The 27040-nt window shown below is 53.9% G+C and overlaps 1 protein-coding gene across 3 annotated transcripts in view; it reads right to left on the minus strand.

The window, feature by feature from the left end:
- The window catches only part of RAB11FIP5 (RAB11 family interacting protein 5), a 37811-nt gene extending 11170 nt beyond the window's left edge, over window positions 1-26641 (minus strand). The window contains exons 1-3 of one of the 3 annotated variants that reach the window (XM_043603685.1): window positions 26030-26641; window positions 5087-5523; window positions 4255-4954 (exon numbers count right to left, since the gene is read on the minus strand). In XM_043603685.1, the coding sequence (XP_043459620.1) occupies window positions 4255-4954; window positions 5087-5523; window positions 26030-26460 (1568 nt within the window). In that variant the 5' untranslated portion in view covers window positions 26461-26641. The remainder of the gene's footprint in view (window positions 1-4254; window positions 4955-5086; window positions 5524-26029) is intronic. The other 2 variants (XM_043603684.1, XM_043603683.1) reach the window with 2 other exon arrangements.
- Between the last annotated feature and the right edge of the window lie 399 nt (window positions 26642-27040).

A 27040-nucleotide genomic window follows, 5' to 3' on the forward strand; every position in this document is an offset into this window, starting at 1 on the left:
TCCTGAGACTGATGCCTGATGCCCAGGAAAGGTGTCCAATAGACGGGGCGTATGTATCCTCTCCCATCACCTGAGCACAATGGGGTGACAAAGAGGGGCCTAGGAAGCTGTAAGTGGGGAGACCACATAATTTATCTTCCAAACCAGAATGTTTTTAACACAGTAAAAGGGCAATATTAACCATACCAGGAAAACAGCCACAAACAGGATGGACGGCCACACTAACTCTAGGTCACTGGACACACATCATGTCCCTCATTTACCCCACCGGGACTGCCACTGAGGCGCTCAGCTTTCGGCAGCCACTGCACACTCTAAGCTCATTGGGACCTCGGTGTCACTACTCCTGGTGAGGGGCCGGGACAGATGCACAGACCACCAAAGGCCACCACAATACACTTGCTCCCATGTTGTACCACACTGACCCCAATTTAAAAACTCTGTATCCAGGGGAGGGTGGGTGATGGGTATTGAGGAGGGCACCTTTTGGGATGAGCACTGGGTGTTGTATGGAAACCAATGTGACAATAAATTTCATATATTGAAAAAAAAATAAAAATAAAAAATCTGCATCCAGCACTTGATCCCCTATTGTACACAGGGTTCTACGATTAGTGTGAAGGGGCCCTGGCAGGCGAGCTCCGGGGTGGCCTGCCCACAGGGAGCTTATACTCTAAATGATCAGAGAGGGATAGACACAAAGACAACCCTGTTTGGCTCTGATGGGTTGAACACGCTTGTGTTGAACACTCCCGACAGTCCTCAAACACACAGTAAGGAGCTCATGCTGCAGCCCAAGACACACGGCGACCACGGGGCTGGTGAGCAGGGCTGAGTCTCAACTACCATCGCCCCCCAGGCACACACACTGGTAGGGGCCTAGTGTGACAGCCATGGGCCTAGCAGGCGAGGGCCAGGCCAGACCAGGAGGAAAAGGAAGACCATCTTCTCAGCCCTTCATACCCTTGTTCCTTTTCTTCCAGCCACTGGCTTCTCCAACAGCAACAGCTTTTTTTCTGGAGACTGCACATCCGACTCCTACTGCTTCCGGCCTCTCCCTGGGGCACCAGTGCCACGTGGGAGCACTAGAGGGCGCTGCTGCCCTTCCCAGTGAGGAACACCCAGCAGTCTGCAATGGTAGCCCCAGGGGGCACAGGTGCCCCAAACCTCTGAGCCTGTAGACAGACTCTGGAACCCCACTGGGGGCCTGAAGCTACCTTTGGTCACTCCAGTTCTGGGTATCTGACCTCATTCTCTCCTCAAAAGCCCAGAGCAAGCCCTCTGGGCAAGTGCCAACACTCATTTCTTCCAGACCACCTTCCTGGCTCTGTCAAGGCCCAGGGCCAGGGTGATGCCGACGGACTCACTGTCCAGGTTTCACACCTGTCCAGATTAGGCCACTTGACCCAAAAAACAGCCCTCCCACCCCACCCAGCCTGGATGCAAGGCCACAGGGCCAGCTCTGGTGGCCTATGCCCTCAAATGAGCCTCCAAAGGGCAGAAATGCCTGGATGGCCTCCATCCTGGTGAGGACAAGCTCAGAATTCAAGGAGAAGGGCACAAACCTCAGCTTCCTCATGTCTATAAGTGAGCCAACTTCTCTGGACTCTGAAGGGCCACTGGGAGACATAGAGACCCAGGATTAGGAAAATAGGCTATAAGCAGGAGTGATGACAACATCAAAGTCATGGCCTGCAGGGGTCTGAGCCCAAAGCCTGGGTACATGAACAGAAATGACCTCATGAGCAATTGTCTGCCCTGGAAAAGGCCCTGAGATGCCCCACAGACAATAGCACTGAGCCCATGGTCTGTGTTCCATCTGACCCAGGCACCCTAGCTCCTCCCAGCAAACGCCCTGCCCAGGTCTCCTGCCACCACCTTCCAGACTACCACCCATAAATATCTCTAAGTTGTCACAGGGCTATAGGCTCAGCCTGGGCTTCTGAGACAGGCCCATCCCCTTTTTCCTTATCTTCCCTCCGCTGCAGGTGGCCAGCAGTTCCCCTGGGCTCTGGTGAGTAGGGGCTGGGCAGCGGGGACAGAAGCTGATATACCTATAGCAGGGGACGCAGAGGGCAGCATCACCCAGGGACTGCTCCAACCCCCGCCCGTCCATGTGTGAGGCATCCCGGGGGCTGCCAGGCGGCCAGGCCTGAGCCCTCTCCCTGCCCTTCTCCGTGGACTTGAATTCCACTGGGAAAGAGAAAAACCAGGACTGCAGGAGTCCTCTCCCTTCTGCTGGGGAACAGCTGTAGGGCCCACTCTCAACCCTTCCTCACTGTGCCCAGCCTTCACACCCCACCTCCTGCCCACAGACCCGTGGACAGGGGAGGGGCAGGCTCACTGAGGGCAGAAACAGCGGCCCGACCACACTGGCTGGAGCTGCCACAGACACTGCCTGTCCAGGGCCTGCCCCCTTGTGAAGGGGGGGACATCTCCTAGGACCTAGGCCTGGTGGCCCTCCCTACACCCTGTTGGACAATGCAGCAGCCTCCGATGGTCAGAGTGAGGAGCAGTCAAAGGGCCAGGGTGGGTGATTTGGTCATCTGAATGACCAATCGTATATTTCTCATATATATGTGGTCTTCATCCACAGTTTCTGGCTCATAGCTTCCAAAACCCTTGAAATTTCCTAAGTGATAAGAGCATCTTTTAATATTTGGTCTCTTGTCTGCAGTTCCTGAAATGCTTCAGAGCCATAAAAGTGAAATGGGCATCTTGTTATTCGTAACAAGTCCCTTTCTACCATAACTGGGTTTGTGTGGATGAGGTGACTCTTAAAAAGCCCCTAAGGATGGGGGCTGGTTGCCAGCGGAACCAACCATGAACAGAAGGGTGGAACTTTCAGTCTCACCCTCATTTCTGCAGAGGAGAAAGGAGCTGGAAGTTGAGTTGATCACCAGCGGCCAATGATTTAATCATAAGCGCTTGTGTGATGAAGTCTCCATAAAAACTCCAAAGAATGGGGTTTGAGAGTTTCAGGGGCCAGTGAACATGTGGAGATGCTGGGGGTGTGGCATGCTGGGAGAGGGCATGGAAGCCCTGCGCCCTTTCCTCATACCTTGTCCTATGTATCTCTTCCATCAGGCTGTTCCTGAGTTATAGCCATTTATAATAAAAGAGCGATCTAGTAAGCAAAGTGTTTCCGAGTTCTGTGAGCCACTCTAGCAAAATAACCAAACCCAAGGAAGGGGGCGGGGAGATGGTCACTGGAACCTCTGATCTACAGCTGGTTGGTCAGTAGCACAGGTGATAACCGGGACTTGCGACAGGCATCCGAAGTTGGGGGGGCGGGGGGGAGTCAATCCTGTAGGTCAGTCCTGTAGGACTGAGCCTATATGGGGTCTGATGCTATCTCTGGGTAAACAGTGTCAGAATTGAGTTGAATGTAGGACATCAAGCTGGTGTCAGAGAATTCCTTGGATGTGTGGGAAACCAGTCCCCACAGTGGAACCAGGTACAGAATCCTAATTAGTACCAGAACCCTTCTGAGAGCTCTGCCAGAGCCTGAGCTCAAGGACTCCCACATAGCTCTCATGGGTGGGACTTGGCACATTCACAATAGAACAGCCATCAGCACTTGCCATACCCCAAGACCAAGGATGACAGTGAGGGCCAGAGCCCTAACAGTCTTCATGGACAGAAGGTAGGTCACAGATTTTAAGGGAGTTGTCCTCAGCCCCTTGCCAGCCCAGGAGCATAACTGGGGGGGGGGGGGGTGAGTGTACGAAAAGAGGAGGGGGGCATCAATGACTTGGCTCCCATCGCTCAGGGGGAAGAGGTCACAGAGCCAACAGGGAACAGCTGGGATGGAGGTGGAGGGTATGAGGTACAGGCCCCGTCCTGCCTCTCCACCTGCCAAGGCTTCCTGGCCTTGAGGCCAAAGGGCAAGAGGTAGAAGTTGGAAAGCAAAGAATTCACACAAATAGCCTTTCCTGCTTTTCTTCCCTTCTCCCCCTCCCTCAGGGGGTAGGCGTGCCAACTCAGAAGCAAGACCCATGAGCAGGAGACTGGACTCCTCAATCCACAGGGCCCCCAAAGCGCTGTGCCCTTGCAACTCACCTGTGTCCATGTGCCAACACCGAGCCCTGGCTTAGGGAAACAGCACCCTCCCCCAACTCAACCATGCAAAGCCAGAGCCCCTGCAGCCTGCCCAAGGGCCCCATCTGCTCCATTCTCCCTGCCCCAGGGTCCAGGCTGCAAATACCCCAGCATCCTTCCCGAGGAGCAAAGCTGGTTTTGCCAAGGACGTACCTGGGTTTCTGAATCGGTTCCTTGGCTTCTCTGAAGCCAAACCAGCTACTCTTGGCCTTTTCCTCCCCGCTGGATGAGTGGTGGGGGGAGGCCCCCAGCGTGGGACCCCCCTTCTCCCCCAGAGAGCCACGGCGCCCCAACTCGCTCCGACTCAGCCCCTGGTGGTGGTGGTGGAAGAGGCCCATCCGGGGCTTCCGCTCCTCCTTCCGGGCTCCTTCCTTCTCGGCCACAGCCTCGGAGGAGGCCACCATGGGTGTGGCCACCTGTACTGGCTTTCCCTCTGGGAGCCGGGCCCCCTCTTCCTCTCCAGAGCGGTTGGCCCCAGTGGCCAACACTTTGGCCTGAGAGCTCAGCTCCTCCTGTCCGGGCAGCACCTCTGAGCCGCTGGTGCTGCGGCTGCCTCTGCCCCCGGAGTCATCTGAGGGCCGAGTCCCCTCCTCAGCAGGCCGGGAAGACACACTGTGCAGGGAGCTGGAGGGTGGGAAGGGGCCCGAGATGGAGCTGCGGTGCCGCAGGGGGGCCTGGGGCTCCTCGTTGTAAATGTGGCTCCCATTGACACAGAGCGAGGAGCGGGAGGCAGCTTCCAGGTGGCCCTGGAGGTCCAGAAGGGATCGGGGTGGAGCCGCTCGCATCTGGCTGGCCTCATCACTGTAGGTCCTTTTGTGGGTGAGCAACTTGGGGGACTGGGTAGCGTCCCTGCCTGAAAAAGAAGCACTCCATGGGGTTGCCAGCAGGAAGAGAAGCCCTGGTTCCTGGCGGGGGGCCTTCCCCCCCCCCTCCTTGTCCCTCTGTTCCCCACCCCCCCGCCCTGGGGCGCTCAGCCCTCACTCACCCCCTTCGGTGGACAGCCAGCTGCTACGGCTGGGCGAGCGTGTGAGGAGCTCGGCGCCTGGGCCCTGGTAGGCCAGGCTCCCGCTGGCCGAGGACAGGGTGCTGTCCGAGCCCAGCGAGGTGTTAGACTGCGTCAGGGAGGACTTGCGTAGCTTGTTGCGCAGGAAGAAGCCTTTGGCTTTGCCCATCTTGCCCAGGCTGCCCAGCTCAGGGTCCTCCAGGGCGCTGCTTGGGAGGATGGCAGAGGCAGATTCCAGCTCATACTTCTTCTTGCCCTTCATCTTGTCCTTGATCTTGCTGAAAGGGGACCGCGGCTTGTCCTTCATGGACAGGTCAAACATGCTGGCACTCAAGTTGTTGCGAGTGAACTGGATGGTGACCTGGATCTCTCCACGTTCCTTCTCCTTCTTGCCCGCCTTGGAGTGCAGCTTGTACCACCTGCGGGAAGGGGGTGGGGTGCAGCTGTGGTCACAGCACAAGGAGCCCCCCCCCCCCCCACAGGCTCCTGCCGTGACGCCCAGGCCCAGCCTTCCCAGCCACAGGCAGAGCTGTGAAACTATCTACAGCTTTTCCATGATGAAGGAAACCACATCCTGTGTAGGGGAATCTCCTGGGTGTTACTGGGCAGGGCAGCGGTTACCACTCCATGCCACCCTCCCATCCCCCTTCCCTGAAGCTCAGAGATCCCCCCTCTTCCCCCTCCCTGCCTACATCTGCAACTCTGAGGCCCAGAGGGGTGAGACTGGGTGTGGAGAGGTCTCTTAACCCTCCAGGCCCCTGGTATAGACAGACCTACTCACATTTTTCCCTGTTTACATCATCTCCTCTGGCTAGTCCCAGCCAAAGCTCTGCTCCGAGCCACTAGTGAGCCCAGGAAAAAACAGCTCATCCAGAGGCCCAGGGCCAGGAACACATGTACACAGGCACCCCTACCTCAGTCACTTACTGACTCATCCGAGCCCCACCAGGAATACCTCTGCAAGACGGCGGGGGGGGGGGGGGGGGCACACTATGGCATAAAGTGGCCTCAAGGAGACCTCAAGAGACCCAGGGAAGGGAAGGAACACTCGCATCTGCTGAGCATCGTGTGTGTCACAATGGAGTACAAGGGTTTTCGTCTGACGCTCACTCACACCTTACAACACGCCTGGGGGGTGGGGCCGCCACCCTGATTTTACACATCAGGAGGTCAAGGCTCAGCAGTAAAGTAACTCGTCCAAGAACAAGCAGCCAGGAAGGACAGAGGAGACTGAGAGCCAGGTTTTCACCTCTCCAAAGCCCATGTTCTGCCCACCACACACTCCCAGAGAGACCCCTCCCACACATGAGGACTGCACAGGGTGGGTGGAGCCCGCCCTACAGGGGAGCGCTGTGCACGGAGCTCTTCCTCTGCTGCCCAGATCCTCCTCCCAACCACTCGCACTCCGAGGAGTCTGCCCAGAGGTCCACCCAGGTCCCTCTCCCATTCTGCTCAGCGGGCCATACCCCATCCCATCACCTACAGATGTGAGCAGAGAGATTCTGCAGAGAAACTGAACCAGAAAGGTTCTGGACATAGGGACGCCAAGATGGGTTCAGGTGCAGGGTTGAAGACAGGAGTGACTAAAAATCGGCCCCCTTTCTCACACCAACCCCCAGAATGTCTAACCTCCCTAGCGTAGAAGAGCTAAACACAACCCTCAGAGGATGTGTTCCAGACAAGTTGGGGGAAATCTCCCAGAAAGTAGAACAAAGATGAGGCAATGATTGGAGGTCAGTCAAGGAGTTTCACCACCAAGTAACTGGAGAGTCAAGAAAGATGAGGGAGTCTTCTTCCATGTGTGAAGGGCTTGGGAGGCCTCTCTCCAATCGACAAGACAGGAAAAAGGCTGAACAAGCTGAAAATCAACAACTCACAGGGAATTTTTAGGGCAGTGAAACTATTCTGTGTGATACTGTAATGGTAAACACATGTCATTATGTATTTGTCAGTACCCGCACAATCTAAAATACAGAGAGTGACCTCTAATGTAAACTACAGGCTCTAGTTAATAATATTATATTGGTACTGGCTCATCAGTTGTAACAAATGTACCACACTAATGTGAGATGTTATAACAGAGGAAATGGGGAACGGGATGGGGATCAGAGTTAGGGAGTGTATGTGAACTGCCTGTACCGTCCATTTGTTTTTCTGTAAATCAAAAACTGTTCTTTAAAAAAAAAAAAAAACTGTATACATTTAAAAAAGGAGGGGGGGAGGGGCGCCTGGGTGGCGCAGTCGGTTAAGCGTCCGACTTCAGCCAGGTCACGATCTCGCGGTCCGTGAGTTCAAGCCCTGCGTCAGGCTCTGGGCTGATGGCTCAGAGCCTGGAGCCTGTTTCCGATTCTGTGTCTCCCTCTCTCTCTGCCCCTCCCCCATTCATGCTCTGTCTCTCTCTGTCCCAAAAATAAATAAACGTTGAAAAAAAAAATTAAAAAAGGAGGGGGGGAGAGGGAGGGGACAGAGAGCACAAAGTGTGAGAAATAACACAAGAAAGTTTTTCTGACCTGAAGGACATGAGAATCAGCACACAGGGGCCCATAAGCACGTAGCATGATGAATAAAGAAAGACCCAGCCAACAGGTCTCACTGTGAGGTTTCAGAATACCAGGTATAAAAAGGAGAGCCCAGGGGCTGGGTGGCTCAGTAGGTTGAGAGTCTGACTCTTGATTTCAGCTCAGGTCATGATCCCAGGGTCGTGGGATCAAGCCCTGCGTCAGGCTCTGTGCTGAGGGTGGAGCCTGCTGAAGATTCTCTGTCTCTCTCCCTCTGCCCCTCTCCCCTACTCGTGCACACACACACGTTTTCTCTCTCTAAAATAAATAAAAATAAAAATAAAATAAAATAAAATAAAATAAAATAAAATAAAGGAGACCCTGGGAGCTTCCAAACAGGGAAGACAGGTTGATATGTTCAGGAATCAGAGTAACATTGGATCTTCACTAGCCAACACTGGGTACATATGGAATCATGCCTTCAGAATTCTGAGGGAAAAGTTTTCCAGCCTAGGATTCTAGACCCAGCCAATCAAGCATGAAGGTACAATGAGACCTGGTAGAGATGGTCAGATTGGTCACTGCAGGGCTCAAAGTCCCGCAGTACATACATATACTACACCCACATATACCCCATACTACCCGCCCTCCCACCCACCACCACCACCACCACCACCCCCAACACTGCACCCCACACACCCCTCCCACACCACACACATACACACACCACACACCCTACAACCCCCCCACATGCCTCAGTCAGTGCAATGGTGGTCACCCCCAACCCTGAGATCTGCCTACCCCACGGCACCAGCTCCCCGAGCTTCTCAGCTTCTCACAGACATAAACGGGTTGGGAGTGGGGCATCTTCTGTATGAAAAAACGTCTTCCCAGGCCACGTGCAGTTGCACCCCTTTGGGAGAGTCCATCATGACTGCACCCTTGTGTGCCCATTATGAGCTACGCGCCTGTCCTGTCCTAGGTGACCCACGCGATGGCCCAAGTGCAGTGAGCCAGGGCCGCTGGTTTTCCCTCCTAAACCATCCACCGGGCAGGCTGCGTCAGGGCAGACGGTGGCACAGGCAGGCAGGACAGAGGACCCTGCTCAAAGTGTGCGTGCACGTCTCCATGCTCTCACAGTATGCAGGGGCAGGAGGAGGGAGAAGTGTGGGGAGAAGAGAGAGAGCTGAGAGATCAAAGGCATGTGTGAGAGGATGTGTCTGGGGGCAAGAGGGGAGGGTTACTAGAAAAACAAACCAGCTTGCATCGACATCCTCACACCCCTACTTTCTCAAGCCAGTGCCCACCCTGGGCCTGACACTCCGACTCTTTAAAGGCCGGGCCCTAGTCACTTTCTCCAAACCTAGACCAGGCCCTATCTAGCACAGAAGATCCTGGGAGGTGGAGAAAAAGAGAACTGTGTGGACTCCACCCCAAACCCACTAGCTCTGAGTAACTGGAATCGGCAAGTACAGACATCCTTTGCTGGGGCATAAAGGTCAGGGGCCCTCAGTCCCAGCTGGTCACACTCCATACATCGCAGGATGAACAGTAGCTATCTGTGGGGGGTGAGGCTGCAGGGAACAATGACCGCCTCCATTGAGTATTTTTGTCCGGTTTGAATTTTTTATAAGGAATATATATATATATATATGTATGTTACTGTCACAATAGGAAAAAGAGACCAAAGAAAACGCTTGTTCCTATCTTATCTCCTCAGTTGCTTGAGCCACAGAACAGGCTGCTGGCCTCTCCCCTCCCACCCCTCAGATGAAGGGAGCTTGCATCATTAGACCACAGGGAGGCTTAGGTCCTCTGCCTAAAGGATCCTTGTTCCCTGCCCTTCCCTACCCCCACATAAGGTCACCTCTGCTTCTCCTGCTCTTCCCCAGGGAATTTGGGTCTGTGTCTGTCTGTCTCCAACCTGCTTTTCAGGAAGGCCAGGAGTGAAGGGGAAAGACTTTCCTTACCATTTTCTGAGACTCCCCCATCCAGAGCAGAGTGAGGCTGCCTCTGGACCCCAGCCACTGTCACCCATCTACCTCCCTACCAGTCCAGGGCAGGACTGAACTGGACCCTGCCAGGCACCTTGGGTGTCCTGGGACTCAACCAGAGCAGGCCTTCTCCAAAGAGTATGACCCACACCAGCTGGGATGGCAAGGCCACATAACCACCAGCTCCCAGACAAAGCCCACATCCCTCTCCTCGACCCCTTGCTTCTGCTTCCTCCTCCTGCCTATCCAGATGGCTCCTAGAAAATCCCAGACCTGCCAGGCCCTGTGGCACACGGTCCACTGGAGGCTAGAAGGCCACAGACATTGCCGACATGGGCTGATGATCCCTCAGTGAAACGATGGAGACTCTCTTTACAGAGCCCCACATGCAGCAGATCCCACTGGGCATCTCATCCCCACAAAGCGGGGTTCCCACGGGCAATGTGCCTACAGGGTCCTGTGGCCCAGCTCCAGTCCCACCTCCTCTAGGAAGATCTCGCAGCTGCCACCATCCTGGGCCAGCCCAATTCTTCCTCTTTCTGACCAGGCACAGGCACTCTGAACCAAACTCACTCCACAACCAGATCTGTTTGCAGTCTGCTCCACAGCTACCTAGTCCTGTCATATTCTGGGTGCTCAAGGTCTCCCTAGCAGGACTGGGTTCCCTGCAGATACTTACTGAGTAACCCCCCGGGTACACAGCTACAAAGTAAATAAATAGCGCACGGCAGTAAATTCTGAGATGTTACAAGCTCTCAGTGATTCCCTGCCTCCACTCCCTCTCTTTTCCCTCTTGCTCCACCCACCCCTTGCTTGGAGCTCTCATCTGGATGCCCATGGCAGCAAAGCATGGTGGCTAAGAGCTGGGCTCTGCATCCTGAGTCCACACCCTGGCCCCCATCACTTACCAGGTTACTTCCCTAAACCTCCGTGTCCTCAGCCATCCAGTGGGAGCCACCCTCTTGGACCCCTGGTCAGTGCGGAGCCAATGCTTCCCATTTACTCTCAGACAGTGTGAGGGTCAAGGTGGGTGGGGCATCTGAAGCCTCCAAGGCCCAGGCAGCACACACGCAGGAGACGAGGGTTTGACAGTGACGATCATTATCTGGGACTTGTCCCCGGGTGTGTCTGCAGCCAACCCATGATGGGCACCAAAGAGAAGGAAGAGTAAGAGGAAACTCCTTGTCCCTGAAGAGAGATGCACAGCTACGATGCTGCGCTTCAGGAGTAACATACATCAGCGCTTCCCGAACTGCAAAGTGCAAAAGGATCACTGGGTCTGGTTAAAATGCAGATCTGAGGCCATGGACGTCTGAGAGGCTCCATTTCCACCCAGCTTCCGGGGGATGCCCATGCTGCTGTGGACCACACGTGAGAGGGGGAGACGTGCGGCACGCTCATGTCCAAGGTTCTGTACCTCCTTTACTACCCACACAGTCCAGGAAGCGGGGTCCATTTTCTCCATTCTGTAGATGAGGAAACTAACCCACAGAGAAGGTTTGTCACTTGCCTGAGTCACACAGCGGGTAAGCAATGGATTGGAACCTGAACATGAGGATGCTGAACTCTCAGCCCACGCCCTTGACCTTTAAGATATAACATTTCTCATAAAGCTGAATGCAAACACTCAGGCCTCTGGACACCTTGTCCAGCGACAGAGGCTGGAAAATTCCTGGACGTATACCACAGATGCTGGCACAATCCCAGGAGGATGTCGGGATTCCGACACCCTGGAATGGTCACTGAGGGAACCTTGGGGCTTTGTCCTGTCTGCAGGCCATTAAAACCCTATCTGAGGGCAGCCCAGCCTCCCCCAATGGCCATCAGAGTCCAGAATTCCTGGGAGGACAGAACCATGGAGAAGCCTTCAAGGCCCCTTGCTCATCAGCCAGACCTCCCACAAGCTCCCTCAGGCTGACAAAAGTTCAGCAGAGCCAGCTTGGACTTAGAACTTGGCGCTCAGCCTCTTGCCCTACCTTCCCCCACACCCCAGGGACAGAGGACAAAGGTGGGATGGAAGGGGTAGGGGGCTAGTTGCCTCACCTGTTCCCAAGATTACGACCTTAGTTACTCCTGTCGGTGGGGCTTCCCGGCCCGCAGTACCCAGCTCTCCACCTATTTATCAGGGAATGCTGCTGGGCTAACAGCTGCCACACACCATAACTGGAAATGCCCAGCACCCAGTGAGCCAACCTAGGGCTGATGTCCAACTCACACATGCCCAGGTCAGGGCAGGTCCTGCCAGAGACCGGGGGCAGTAAGGGCTGTGACACACAGGCCCAGGCACACCTGACTCATCGTCAGTTCTTATCAGCCCCAAATGCAGCTTATGACCCAAATAATGGTGCTCCAGTTAGCCCCCACATATCATTTGTTCAGTCCCCAAACCCAGGACCATCTTTGTCTCTTCTCCCCCACCTCGCACCCCACATCTGAACTTTGAACTCTGCTGGTTCTATGTGCAAATTATATCCAGAATTCTACCCGTGTCACCACTGTCACCCTGTAGTCCAGTCCACCACGATCTCCCCGCTGGACAGGACAACTCCCTACTATCCCTGCTCCACCAGCAAATAGGCACAAAACACCCTGCTCCTCAGAATGGTAGAAAGGTCCCATCTTTGGGTCCTGGCTCCTCTGACGCTCTGCACCACTCATCCCACACTCACCTTCTTGATGTCCCTGAGCCCAAGGCCACTGCACTTGATCCTCCCAGATCGTCAGGCCACGGTTCCCTCACTCACTCACATCAGGTGTCCGTTCATCGGCACCTCCTCAGTCTTCCCTAGTACCCCCAGGGTACATGCCTTATTCTGTTTCTTCAGTGTACTTAGTACTACTGGACATCCCACGTGCGGGTGTGTGTGTGTGTGTGTGTGTGTGTGTGTGTGTGTTCCTACACAGTCTGTCCTCCCCTGCTCTATACGCAGCAACTGTATTCCATTCATCTCTGCATCCCCCGCACTTAAAAACAGCAGACATCTAAATATTTGTTCAGTGAATGAACAAATTAATCTAGGATTTGACTTTGGAACTTATCTGTCCCCATTCACAATTGAATAATTGTGTAACGTTTCTCTCATCACAAACCCATGGGTCTTACCCATAAGACCAGGAGCTCCTGGAAAGCAAGGGAGTGCTCCCTGCCTCCCATCCCCAATAGGAGCCCTCCGAGGGCAGGAGCCACAGGTGCCAGGCTTAAAGGGGACAGTTCCAAAAAGGGGCATTCTTTAATCCTGACAGCCTTACCCCCCATTTCTGAGTGAAGAATCTCATTCACTTCCTTGGGAGAGAAGGCACTGGGCTAGATCTGGGAAGTGCCCAACCCAGTGAATGGAGGTCGGTGAAGGTGAGGGAGGTTGGGTGTTGACCACATTCTAGCCCATCATTAGGACACTAATCTTATCACCATTGATAGCTACACCTCTCCTTTATCACTTATTGTGTGCTGGGCACCATACTATGCACTCAACCCTCCCATGATACCTTACTAATCCTCTTAACAGCCCTGTGAGGTGGGTGTGGGGGGCAGACCTCGAGGGTGGCTACAAGCACGGCCTGTGGAGCCAGGCTACCTGGTTTAAGCCCCAGCCCCACCACCCAGGACAGGTCACTTAATCTTTCTACACCTCAGTTTCCATACCTACCTATAATGTGGGGGTAACGGATATCCAATCTGCTCTCCTCACAAGACAACTAGGAACATTAAGTGGGCTATCTGTGGAGCACTCAGAGAATGGGGCCTGGCACAGGAGAAATGCCAGACGAGCGTCAGCTCACGTGTTTCTGCAGATGCAGACACGGAGGCACAGAGAAGTCCAATGAGTTAAGTCACACGGTTCTTTTCAGTAAGTAGGAGAGCCAGGACGTGAACTCAAGCTCCCTGACTCCAGAGACCCTGACCTTGATCACTGCACTAGACTGCCCCCGTATGCAAGTACAACCAACACACAGAGACCCATGTCCTCATGTCCCTGCCCAACCAAGGAATCCAAAGTCACCCCCTTATTTCTCTAGGGCAGGGTTATGTGTTAGATGGAAGACAAGTTACATCTTTCTTTCCCCTAACCTCTAACTGAAATTTAGTATTTCCGCCAATGATGAGTTTTTGCCAACAGTAATGGTATACAGTAGAAGTCAGTACCCATAAGAGTGTTACCAAGAGAAACCAGACATTTTTACATCCCATGACAGTTGTGGCAGATGTTACAAAATATGGTTGATATCCATCACTACTCTGAACTTTAACTTTTTTAAAGTTTATTTATTTTTTGAGAGATCGAGAGACAGTGAAAGTGGGGGAGGGGGAGAGAGAGAGAGAGACACAGAATCCGAAGCAGGCTCCAGACTCCGAGCTGTCAGCACAGAGCCCGATGCGAGGCTCGAACCCATGGACTGCAAGATCACGACCTGAGCCAAAGTCGGACGCTTAACCGACTGAGACACCCAAGTGCCCCCTGAACTTTAAAGCTATTAGACAACCACTGGACTGCATCACTTAATATAGTGATAACAGACATGTTACTTTAACAAATGTTTCCACATATTGATAAATGTACTTCAATATCATTGGTGTACTTTATATTCTATCCAGTTGAAGGGGTTGTTCTGAAAAGGGGTCTACAGGCTTCACCAGATACCAAAGGGGTCCATGGGACCAAAAGGACTCAGAACATCTGCTCTAGAGTAGGGAGGGAGCAAAGGCAGCAAAAAAGCAGGTCTTTCCCTCCTGCCCCACTACACAACACCCAGGCTGAGATCTCAAAGCAGAGGACAGGCACTGCTCCCCATTTCCCACCCAGGGGTATGGGAGGGCCTGGCCAGGGGCCAGAAGCTGGCTCAAGGCCTTGAGTCTTTCCAGCGTCACGCTACAGTGCTCAGCCTAACCCTCAATACCCTGCATGCCAGTGAAGGTGACTCCAGAAAAACAAAAACAGCCAAATGCACCTGCTAGCTAGGGAGCAGGCAAGCTTGTTTTGATCATGCCCCAATACCACAATCTCTAACTTCCTGGAGGGTTGCTCCTCACCTGACCTTTCTTTGCTACAGCTATAACCCACCAGGTATGCAGTTTCTCTCTTGTGACTATGGATGCCACCTCAGCAGAGACAGGCCTCACTTCAGGCTACCGAACAGCTACCACCAGGCTGGGAATGAGGGGTCTTGCAAAGCTGACAGTGGCAGGAATCGAACCCCACCCTCTGAGGCACATGAAGCGAAAAGGCCTGATGTACTGGCTGGAGAATCTTCCAGAAGGGAAAGTGAGGAGCCAGCACAAAGGAGAGAAAGATATACTGAGCCATCTCTCCTTTCCTGACTTCACTCTCCCTATGTAGAGAGTTAGTACAAATGGGGGCTACCGGGCTCTGAGTGGAGAGGATTTGCAACCCAGAAAGTAAATGTTGGAGAAAACTGCAGGAGAAAACACAAAAATATCTATCCTTAACATTATCTGCCCCCGTATTCCTACTCCAAGCCAGCCATCAGCCATTTCGAGCCATGTCGTACAGAGTAAATCATTTGCCCTGGAGAGAGTTGCAGCCCCAGACACGAGTCGCCTTGTCTCCACCATCCCCAGGTTCATGAGGCCCTGTCATCTCTGCTTTGGCAGGAACCCCCTGATGTGTAAATAACTAGGATCATGCACAATATCATGGGGCAGGGTGGATTTTTAATTTGAAAGCCATCAATACTTGAAAAATAATGGCAAAGAATTGCCATTCCTGCTATTCCTATGGAGAGTGACCCCAGAGTTGAGAGGGAAAGCTCTTCCTTATGCCAGATTCCTGAAAGGTGCAGAAGAAAAGGCAAAACTGGGGACAGAGGTGGTGCTCATCCACGAATGCTAAACCCACTGGGTGACACGGTGATGGGGAACCATGGTGGCTGGGTCGGACTAACAGGACCCACTGCTCAAGCTGGGCCTCACTGACAGAGAGACCCTGACAGCGAGGCCAGGCACCCGCCTCAGCCACCCCACGTGGAAGGACTCCTTTCAGCAGGCGGGGCATGGGGACCAGGCCTTCCAGACCCAACAACTAGTGCTCAGGGGCTGGAGAACCGAGGTGAAGGGCAACATGAGGAGCTCCTCAGCCAGCGCCACAGTGTCAGCCTCAAGGACAAGTGACTCAGTTCTATCAGGCAAGGGTCTGAGATAGAGGCGGAGGGACAGTCACACTGGGAGGTCTAACCAGGCATAGGATGGGAGCCCTATCTGATCCTGACTCAGCAAACCACCTAGGAAGAAAAAGTTCTGATATCAGAGAAATTTGAATATGGACTCTGATACTAGATGATTATTAAGGAACTGTTGATTTTGTGTGTGATAAGGGCATCGTGGTTATGTTAGGGAGCACGGATTCATTTACACTGTCCTTCTGGTCCCACTTGGGACTAACAGTGCGTTTCCATTAAACCCCAGAGGCCAGGACACAGGCTTTTTTTCCTTATGCTATGACTGAGCCCTGCTCCTGGTCTCTGAGCCTTGTGTGGACCTATGAGCTCAGCCCTGCCCACTCATGGCCAAACCTCAGCACAGGGCCTGGCATGTGGGATCCCGGCACTCAATGCCAACACTGTCCCTCTTAATTTTTTTTAATGTTTATTTATTTTTGAGAGAGAGAGTGGGGGAAGGGCAGAGAGAAAGAGGGAGACACAGAATCCAAAGCAGGCTCCAGGCTCTGCACTGTCAGCACAGAGCCCGGTATGGGGCTTGAACTGATGAACTGCAAGATCATGACCTGAGCTGAAGCTGGACACTTAACTGACTGAGCCACCCAGGTGCCCCCAACACCATCCCTCTTAGAGGCACAGGGCTCTCACCCAGACATAGGAGGCCTCAGCTAGATCTCCCAACATTTCCCAAGTATGTGCCAGGAACAAGAAGGGAGAGTCCTCAAGCAGCTCACATCTTGGTGGGGAAATAAGATAGCCACATAAATCAGGAACGTGGTCAACACCACGAAAGTGCACAAGCTGCATAGGAAAGTTAAAGGGGAGTACTACGATCATTTCGGGAGGGTGGTGACAGGTAAAGACAGGCAGAAAGGGGCTTTGGGGCACGTAGGAGACTGCCTCCAACACTGCACTTAAGGGCTGTGACTTTATTCCGGGCCCTGAAGAGCGCTATGGGGTACAAAACAAGGACCCAGCCTGATGGATGCTGTGCTGTAGGAAGAGCGTGGGACAGCAGGGACAAGGACAGCACAGAGACAAGGCAGGGGCGACAGGCAGGAAGCTGACACAACCCAAGGCAGGTCCCATGGCTGGGCTGACCCAAGCAACTCCGTACGCCTCAGCGGTTACTTCTCATCGTAAATTAATAAACTGCCATTCTGGTTTATAAAAAGGCAGCAGCAGCTATGCTAACAGTCCAGAACAGAAGTAAAAAAAAAAAAATAATAATTTCCTAAACTAGGACAGGAGCAATGGGAGGGGCTAGGAGTGCCCTCCCTCTAGGGCCTCCTTTCCTCCCCTAGCAGTAGGGTGCCTCCACCCTGCACTCTCAGTACTTAATGACAGCAGGGACTGCTACTTACCTTTTACCCCCAAACCCAGGGATGGGGCCTGATATTTGGAACACTTTCTAATACTTGCTGGATAAATGAGATGGAATTGGCAAGGACTCAGCTAGTCCCAAAAATAAGTTGAAAAAAAATTATTTTAAGGTCATAGCAGGAAGACAGGAAGGAGATCCAGGTTCTAGTTCTGGATCTACTAAGTGGCTTTAAACCAATCATTTCACCTCTGTAAAAGGGAGCAATAAGAAAAGCCAGTTAGGGGCGGGAGGGGTGCCAACTAAGACTGTCATTACTCAGGGAGCCGGAGGGAAGCTGGAAAACCTCCTCCCCACAGTCTCCTGCATGGGATGCCCTTCCTCCTCTCCAAAACCCCACACAAGCATTCTTCCTCACATACTATCAGATACAATGACGTGTGCAGGGCCCTCAGGCCCATCTTCTGGCTCCCCACGCCCACAATCAAACCCACCCTTTGATTTGGTATCTACAGCAAGACTGTAAGCCAGACGCAGTCCTGGGGCAGGATATTGCCTCTTATCGGCCACAGGATGATTCTTATCACCCACTCTAGAACCAATAGTCCTCAGAGCCCAGAAGCGTCACTTCAAGAGCCGCCCCAGCCTCCGTGGACATGGCTTGCTCAACTCACCTCAGAGCCCAGCCAGGTCCAGCTTCCCTCCTAGGCACAAACATCTCAGCTAGTGCCCCCTACTGCTGCAGGCTCCAGAGGCCTGTCACTGTCAGCTTGCCTCAGACTGGCCAGCGACTATGCTCACTTGGCAGAGGAAAAGCCATAAAAATGCCCAGAGACGAGTCTAACCACCCCCACAGCAGCAGGAAGTGTGTACAGCCAAAAGCACGAGGTAGGGGAAAAAGCACTGGGCTTGCAAGTCAGAGATCTGGCTGCCACTAACAAGTCATGTGACCTTGGACAACTCATTTCACCTCCTGAGACGGCAGTCTCCACATCTGTAAAAATGGGGGTCACCTTGTCTGCCCACAGGAAAGAATGAAATGAGATGATGCCAGGAAAGCACTCTGAAAAGTAGGCCAAACCACACATAAAGATTTGGGTTCACTGTCTATCAAGGGCCTTTTATAAGCCGTCATCAGCCCCTACGAGCAAGGTGGCCCAGGACCCCCCCAGTGATGACTCTGTCCAGGAGGAAGGAGAGAACCAGCAAGATGACCTCTCTCAGACGGTCTTGGTCAAATGGGGGTTGGGGACTAGGAAGAAATTCTACGTAACCACACCCCCTCTCCAGTTTGATCCTAACCCCATATTCACCCAACATAGGAGTGTTGGGTCATAGGGGACAAAGCTAAGCAGTGTCTGTCCCCTCTGCCAGGGTCCCAGTTCAGACGCACCATAGGTGGAGATGACAAATAAACATCCTGTGTGGGATGGTCAGTCTGAGCATAGGTAAAACCTGTGTGTGGAGAACGCTGTATTTGTGCAGACAAACATTAAATGCATAGAATAACTTTGAAAAGTTACCCAAGAACTGGCAATACTCATGCCTCTGAAGACAGGAGCTGGATGATTTAAGGTCAGGGCAAAGGAGATTTTTTCATGGCACACCTTCTGTACCTTCAGAATTTGAACCAAGTAAACTACTCAAAGAAATGATAATAATGGGGCACCTGGGTGCCTTAGTCAGTTAAGCATCGACAATTGATTTCGGTTCAGGTCATGATTTGTGAGACGAGCCCCACGGCAGGCACAGCATGGAGCCGGCTTGGGATTCTCTCTCACCCTCTCTCTCTGCCCCCCACCCACATGAGCACGTGTGGTCTCTCTCTCTCAAAATAAATAAACTTTAAAAAAAAACACAAAATAAAACAAAATGTTAAATACTACCACTATATTAAAATAATAATAAATAAATAAATATAAAGTCAAGCTGTTTTGCTAAGAGAGGCACGGAGGAAACTAAGATTGGCTCCCCTCTCCTGGCCCAGCCCCAGAACACTCATTTTCCCTTCAGGAAGGGAAGTCTCCCTCCCAAAAACTCACCCAGCCTCCATCACAGCCTCAGCTATCATTCAAGGACCTGCCTCCCCCAGAAAGCCACCCTGATCACTCCAACCCTGCTGAATTCACCCTTCTCCTGACCCCTTCCTTCTCTGACATGTGTGTATGCTGCTTTGTAGGTTAATTATCCTTCCTGGGTAAGTCTTGTTTCAAACACATTTTTGCCCTTCTAGGGAAAGGGCTATACATTTCTTTCTCTTGTTTTCTCCAAAGCCCTGACCTAGGCACAGCGGTTGCCTAGTAATTGCTTCCTAAATATTGAACAAAAGAAAAAAAAAAAAAAAAAAGCAAACGACTGCATCACTGTGAGGCACTGGATGGCTCAGAGTGTTCTGTCACAGCAAAACAAGCACGTGATTCTTGAGAAAGGTCAGGAAGTCTTATATCTGGTGATGCTCCCAAGCTCTGCTCTACTGCACAAGCCAATGGGAGCAAATCTCTCCAGGGCTGGGGTGTCCAGGGCCAAGGCAGAGCTTCCCAGGCTCCCCCAAGCTCCTGAGAGACACTCTGGTGACACTGATATCCTCCCTCCCAAAGTCCCACACAACACCTCCAGCCCCTGAGACAGACATGACTGGATTTGGAGCTGCAGATCACACACGCCCCAATCAGCCAAGGCCTCACACAAGAGAAGCAGGCCATGCTTACAGAGCCCCAGAGACTGGCCCTGTGGAGGAGAGAGAAACCTTCAGGAGGGCAGCAGCAGAACCCCCGTCCTATGCAGAACCAAATCATGAAAGAAATGGGGGAAAACTGAGGGGGACAGTATAGAGTGGTGATGAAGAGCACAGAATCTGAAGCTAGGGTGCCTGGGTGCAAATCCTGACCCTGCCATGTATGTGTGCCTTTAGAAAAGTCATTTCAGGGTGCCTGGGTGGCTTAGTTGGCTAAGCGTCCAACGTTGGCTCAGGTCATGATCTCACGGTTCATCAGTTCAAGCCCTGCATTGAGCTGTCAGCACAAGAGTCTTCAAATCCTCTATCTCCCTCTCTCTCTCCCTGCCCCTCCCCCGCTCATGCAAGCTCATGAGCTCTCTCAAAAATAAACACTAAAGAGGTGCCTGGGTGGCTCAGTCGGTTAAGTGTCCGACTTCAGCTCAGGTCATGATCTCGCGGTCCGTGAGTTCGAGCCCCGCGTCAGGCTCTGGGCTGATGGCTCAGAGCCTGGAGCCTGCTTCTGATTCTGTGTCTCCCTCTCTATCTGCCCCTCCCCCGTTCATGCTCTGTCTCTCTCTGTCTCAAAAATAAATAAAAAACGTTAAAAAATTTTTTAAAGAAAATAAAAAATAAAAATAAACATTAAAAAAATTTTAAGCGAAAAAAAAGAAGTTACTTCACCTCTCTGTGCCTCAGTTTCTCCATTTGTTAAACAGAGTAACAATACCTATACCTCAAGGGGCTCCTCTGAGCTACAGTAAGTCAAGCCCATAGGACAGTGGCAGCACAAAGAAATGGCTTAGTAAATGATATGCCTCCCTAACAAGGCAATAACAGCCCCCTGAAACAGACTGCTACATGCTGCCAAGGTGGACCTCACAGGTCTTCAGTGTTCGTGTCCCTGACCACAGCCGAGCCCAGCAGCTCTGTATGCTCTGAACATCTCCAGTTCTCCCTGGCAAGGCCTGAAAACACAGCACTTGCCTATGGCCCTTTCTCCAAAAATATGCGGTTCATCCTCCTAACAAAGCCATTACCTTCCCGGCATTCAGGCTGGGATATCCATGCCCTCCCCTCCTCTGAGCCCCTCCACCCCACCCAGTGTCCAGACACTCCAGAAAAGCCTGTGGATGAGACTGCTCCTCCAGGCCCATAGATAAGCCCCAAGGCCCCCTACCCTATCCTAGCAGCAATGTCCGTCTCACACTAAAACCCCCTGGGATGCACACAGGGCCCCAAATGCCTTTTCTTCGTTGGCCCGAAATCCTACGGGCTGCCAGGGCCTAACAGAGACCAGCAGAGCCCCACCCTCCACTGACGGCTGAGTAGCTGAGTCGGTCCCCTCCCCAGCCTCAGCCCCCTCATCGAAGCACTCTTCGAGCTCTGACATTGCAACTCCATGATCAAGGGCTGTGCTTCCCCTCCCCGCCACACACCAACCCCTGGGTCAGCTGAAGGTTGAGGTGGCCCGTGATAAAGCCCTTCCCTTGCGCAGCTCCTCGAAGTGCTGCCTCCTTGGAATGGGACCTTCGGAGTCCCTGCTGGCTTGCCCTTCACTAAGGAGAGGCCTGGGCCCAGCCCCACACCCAGGCCTCAGCCCCACCAACTGACCAACACTGGGCTGTCCAAGTGCAGCTCTTCTCACTGGCTGCCATCCTTCCTGAGGGAAGAAATAACCTAAGGGGTCCTCGGGCAGCTCACCAAAAGCAAAGCCGTTAGACCCTTCACTGGCAGCACAGCCAGCTATATAAAGGACCCACATTGTAGACTGATTTTTATCACTTGGCTGTGAAAAGGGTCAACGCTTCTTCATGACTACACAATTTTGCAGAGGACTGGACCTGTACAAGGAAAAACATAGCAAACTGACTTGCAGAGAGCCCGGAGAGCTCCTGTCATTGTGTTAATGATCTGTCCCGGCACAGGATAGGAAGGGCAGGGAAAATGTGGACAAGGCCAGGCTAGTCATCTAGCTTCGGCAAGAGCGTCGTGGCACCAGGGGACCAACAATAACAAGTGCAGCCGGCGGCTCCCATCAGTGGAAAGGGAGAGCCCTCCAGTTGCCTGGAGTGGAGGAGCTGCTGAGTTATGCCTGTCCCCGGCTGGCTTCGGAGAGGAGAACAGGGCAGAGACGGGGTTCCCACCCAGGGCCAGATGCAGAGGGAAGGGGAAGCTGCTGTGGCAGTCAGGAACCGCCCAGTCGGACGGAGGAGTCACTTCCTACCCCTCCCCTCTGCCCCAGCACCGCTGCTCAAGCAACCCCAAATAAAAACTACCCGTAACTCAGGGAGTGGGAGTCAGACCCTACCCCTCCACCCCCCACAGCCAAAGCAGACTTCCCCAGCAGCTCCACAGGTCTGGGGTTGGAGCAGGAGCCAAAACCAAGGACCCTCATGGCCTCAGCTACTTCCTGAGGAGCAGTCACATCTGGAACCTGGTGGAGAGAAGGCTGCGGGGTCACGGGCACAGGAATGCACAGGCTGTCTGGAGGCTAAGAGATGAATGGAAGCCCTCAAACACCAGCCCAACCTAGGCCAGCAGGCTGCATTTTCCCTCAGGTGCATCTCGCAGTGCCCCCAACCCCACCACTCTCAAGGGGATCTCAGGTCTCCATGCCCAGCCAGGCAGAATACTGTAGTCTCAAACCTAAGCTGTCCTGGGCCACAGGCCTCCACAAGGCCCTCCATAAAATCAGTGGCACGGGTCTGACCAGATGCAGCAGAACCTATCAGGGTGCCACAGTTAGCAGCCTGTCCATGGTCCCAACAGTTCTATTCTTTGGGATAAAAAAAACCAAACTGGTCCCGACCCAAATTAAACCCAGACTCAGCCTTCCCAAGGGGCCAGGCTCTAACCATCAATCTAACAGGCCCAGGATGGGTGGGGAGGGGTTCTTTACAGCAGGGACTCTTTTACTCCACACACAGCACCCACTGGAGAGTAGTACCAGGAAGGGTACAGAGATAAAAACCAGAGAGGAAATAGTGGAGAAACATCTCAGGATTTTCAGACTTGTGATGATGCATATATGGCTTTACTGGGGGGAGACAGCTATAATCAGTTTCCTCCTGTATTACGTTAAATTATGTTTTGAGGACTTCCTCTTCAATTATTTGGAAGCCTCCAGTGAAATTCCTCACCTCAAAGAGCACCCCTTGACAAAGGAGCTTCAGGAGCCATGAAGGCACCTCGCACCAGTCACCATCATCCCACAAGGCAGGGTCCTCAGCGTAACCACAACACCCATACTTTGAAGCCTTGCTCTAGGTCTGCAACTATACCAAAGCTTTTACAGACACTGTCTTATTTAACGTTGCGATTCCATAATTATTTTTCTGACCTTTGCAGAAATGAGGAGACGGGTTAAGAAACTCGCCTGCTAGGAAGTCACAGACCTAGGAGTGAAACCCCAGTCTCCAGGTTCTTAAACACTGGGCTGTCCAGCCTCCCCGACAGGGCAGGGGCAGCTCCAGCCCAGGCTGCTGGGGGGTGCTACAAGCTGATCCGAGCCGGGCTACAGCACTGCAAGAGGCCTCCCAACCCCAGCCCTAGTTTTCAAACCTGGAGCAGCAAAGAGAATGAAGGACTGCAAGGGGTCAGCCTATTTCATCAGGCACTCTCATACTCCTGGATGCACTCTGCCACCCACGGTCCTAGGGTTTTCCCAGGCTCAGGCTCTTCTAAGTTCTGTATTGTTTCCCCCCATCACGTGAGAAAGTTTTTTTACAGGTCAGGGACATCACCCAGACACTGTTACCAACAACCTCCCTCCACTATCATTGCTCTTCACTGACCAACAACCACATCTAGATGCTTTACCTGCACTCTCATTTCATGCCTCACATCAATCTTGTAATAGCCCCATTGGACGGATGAGAAAACTGAGGCACCAAGAGTTTATTTGACTTGCCACAAGGTGGCAAGTTTGAGACTAGAATCTGTTTCTTGCAACTCCACAGCCCTATCATCATAACCATGCGGCTGCCCTTCCCCAGTCAGGTTCTGTCTTGGTGACACAGGGCTGCTATCTACCTTCCACGAGACCACCACAACTGACTGGCTCCTGGAGTTAGAGTGGATGGTGTTCTCCACCATTATTCAAAGCTGAGGAGGCTACACCCTGGTCCTCTCCATCTTGCCCTCTCTCCATTGGGAAATGTGCAGACTCACTGTCTTAACAGCTCACGCCAGGGTGCTCCCAGGATATGCAACCAGGAGTGGCCATTAAAGTCAGAGGTGGGAGGTGGGGACCAGAGTTGGGAGCAGCAGCTCTCACCCTCTGTCAGTAGGCATGCTGTTAGATCCAGCTTCTGGAAGATCAGGCAGATTTCACAGACTTTTCCTCGTCCCACCAGGAGGGCCCCTCTCCTTTCTGCCCCCTCCAGGTTCTATAAATAACCCAGGTCAATGCAACAGAGGAAAAGCAGCTGGTAGGTGCAGAAAGATCCTGGTGAGAAAGAGGACTTCTATAAAATAAATTAAGGCTCCCTTCAGATCAAGGGGTGGCAAGTCAAATTCACCAAGAGGGACTGTCCTTGGCTGCAAACAGGCAGGCCCACCTGGGCCTACAAGCACAGACAGCTCAGGAAGAACCAAAGACCAAGAAGAAATCAAGAGCAGAAATTGAAAAAGATCAAAGCTGCCCCCACCCCAAGTCACGGACTTCACAGAGGCTTCTCCCCACAAGCCTAGAGACTTTCTGTCTCCCCCTGTATACCAGGGGTATCATGTACTAGTCTGGTCAGATTAGCTGAGTGGTGGAGGCTGAAGGACCAGGAAAGAAAGGGGTGGAATGAATTTGGGGACAGAAGCCTCTTCAGGAAAAAAAAGGGCTAAGAGATCCAGAGGAGAGCTTTCTGCCCCACCCCCACGGCCTCCCTCAGCCAGAAAGGAAGGAGAGGACAGAAAAGCGGAGGAAAAAAACAAAACAAGGGCCAAACTATACCACATGATTCCACACCCAGCAACCAAACAGCAGCAACTCAGAGAAAAGGAGAGGAGAAGGCCAGGGGAGGGGGGAGGTGGAGTCAGGTCACAGCCCTGCCCTGAACCTGCCCTATGCTACCCAGCTTCCCATTCCAGGCCACAGAGCCATGAAGGCCCTTTCCTCCACACGTTTTGAAAAACATTCAAGGTCAGATCCTTTCTAACCAAATCCTGCTCTCATATGGGTCTGCACCTGCTCCAACAAGGTTTCCTAGATTTACTCAGTTAGATGCCATTCCAGGTGGGCAAACCTTTTCAGCACCTGTCCCCACCTAGGGCACACCCCTGCCCCCATCCCTTTACCCTCTTCATCCAGGGTCCCTGGGGTCCAGGGGAGGTGTCACCCCAGTTAACCCCTTGAATGATCCACAGCAGGTGCTCAGCCCTAGGGACTGGCTTTCAGATCCTGCCCAAGTCCAAACAGGAAATGGGGCTCCAAGTCTGAAGCCTTGATCTTAACACAGGGAAGGTTAAACACTGCCAAAATAAATGATTAAAAAACACACAGGCCCTTCTAGGTGGAAGTGGCTGGGAGATGATCTCCTGCTGTGCACTAACTGTGACGCTGCCTTCACCTCAAGCAGGACAGGCAGGACACTTGAAGGCTGCCTGAAGGGTTTCCTTCCTTTAATTAAGAGGTTCTCCTGTTTTCAGAACAGGGACACAGAGGGGCAGGGTTCCAGAGGCCATCCAAATACCAGGCAAGAAGCAGATGCCCTCTGCATTTTCCAAATTTGGTGGGGCATCTCGGGTCAATCTAGCCGTCAAGTAGAACACTGCACCTTTCCTTCCCCCACAGGGCGAGGCCGTGGGCCTCTCCACTACCCTGCGGGCCTGGCTTGGGGCAAGCGCCTGCAGTGCCCCTCCCCTTCCAGGAAAGGGAGACAGGCCCAGAGGCCCTAAGAATGGCCCCAAGATTTTCCTTCTTGAGGTTCCCATGGTGCAAGGGCCTCTGGATCCCACTCCGAACTTTACCGGGCAATCTACTCCTAAGGCTAGGCCACCAATCATACCTCCCCCCTAGGCTACCCAAGGACACACCAGCAGCCAAGCATTGAACGTCGCAAGGAAGGGGATCGATCGGAAGGGGACCCAAAATGCAAAGAAGCGGTTTATGCCCTTGAGCGCGCGGCAAAGGGCGCACAGCCCTGGCCGAGGTTCGGGGTCCCGCTCCCCCGCCAGCCCCGCCCAGCGAGGCCTTTAACCGTTTCCGCGCTCTTGGCGCCCCTCACTCACTGCGTGTGCTGGGCGCGGCCTGCGCCGAAGACCTCGTCCAGCGCCACCGTGGCCTGGCCCAGGAACTTGTCGACGCCGATGAGGGAGCGGTGCATGGTGGTGAGCACCAGCTCACAGGCGGCAGCGGAGCCCGCGGCCCAGAGCGCCGGGCCCGCGTCGGCCTCCTGCGCCCGCAGCAGGCCGTCCAGGGCACCAGGCGGCAGCTCGAAGGAGCACTCCTCGCGCCACTCCGGGCAGCCCTGCGTCTTCTCCACCACCGACGTGCTGTACTTCTCACGGCCCACCTGGATCACCGTGTACGCGTCGCTAGTACTGCCCGCTCCCGAGCTCTTGCCCCGCAGCCCGCGGGCCCGCAGCACAGTCACCTGGACGTGCGTGGGTAGCCAGCGGGAGGGCCCAGCCGCCGGCTCGGCGTCCCGCACCAGGGCCATGGCGGGGCAGGCGACAGCGGACGAGGGCCGGCAAAAGCGGGAGCAGACACGGAGACCGTGAGAGGAACCAGGCAGCGGGCGGAGGGCTGTCAGGAGCCGGCTCCGAGCCCCGCCGCCGCCACCACCGGGCCGCCGCAGCTGCGGGCTGGGCTGGGCCGAGCCGGCAGCCGCCTCCCCGCCTCCCCGGCCGCCGGCCGCGCCACGACGTCAGCGCCCCGCCTCTCGCCCTGCCCCGCCCCGCGACCCAGACCCGCGCGGCGGTGCGGCAGTGCAGCGGGGGCACTGGCTGTCGCGCCCCGGCGCTGGCCTCCGCAGACCCGACCGGAGCTGGAGGGGCCGACGGGGACCAAGGGGTGGGGCGTGCGGCCACTGCAGAGGGGTGGGCGGGGCTCCGGCATTGGCCCCGCCCCGGCCTGGGGGCACCCGCGGAACCCCGCCTCGCTTGCGGGAGCGCGGCACCCTCTGCCCGGTATGAAAAGCCCGCTCCGCGTCTCCCGGCCAATCCCAAATCTTTCTTCAAGATGTCCCTGCTCCGAAAGCCCTGCCCTGCAACTGCCCCGGCCCGCCCCTCCTGGAATGG

The sequence above is a fragment of the Prionailurus bengalensis genome, chromosome A3, assembly GCF_016509475.1.
Source record: "Prionailurus bengalensis isolate Pbe53 chromosome A3, Fcat_Pben_1.1_paternal_pri, whole genome shotgun sequence".
NCBI classification, from domain to species: Eukaryota; Metazoa; Chordata; class Mammalia; order Carnivora; family Felidae; genus Prionailurus; species Prionailurus bengalensis.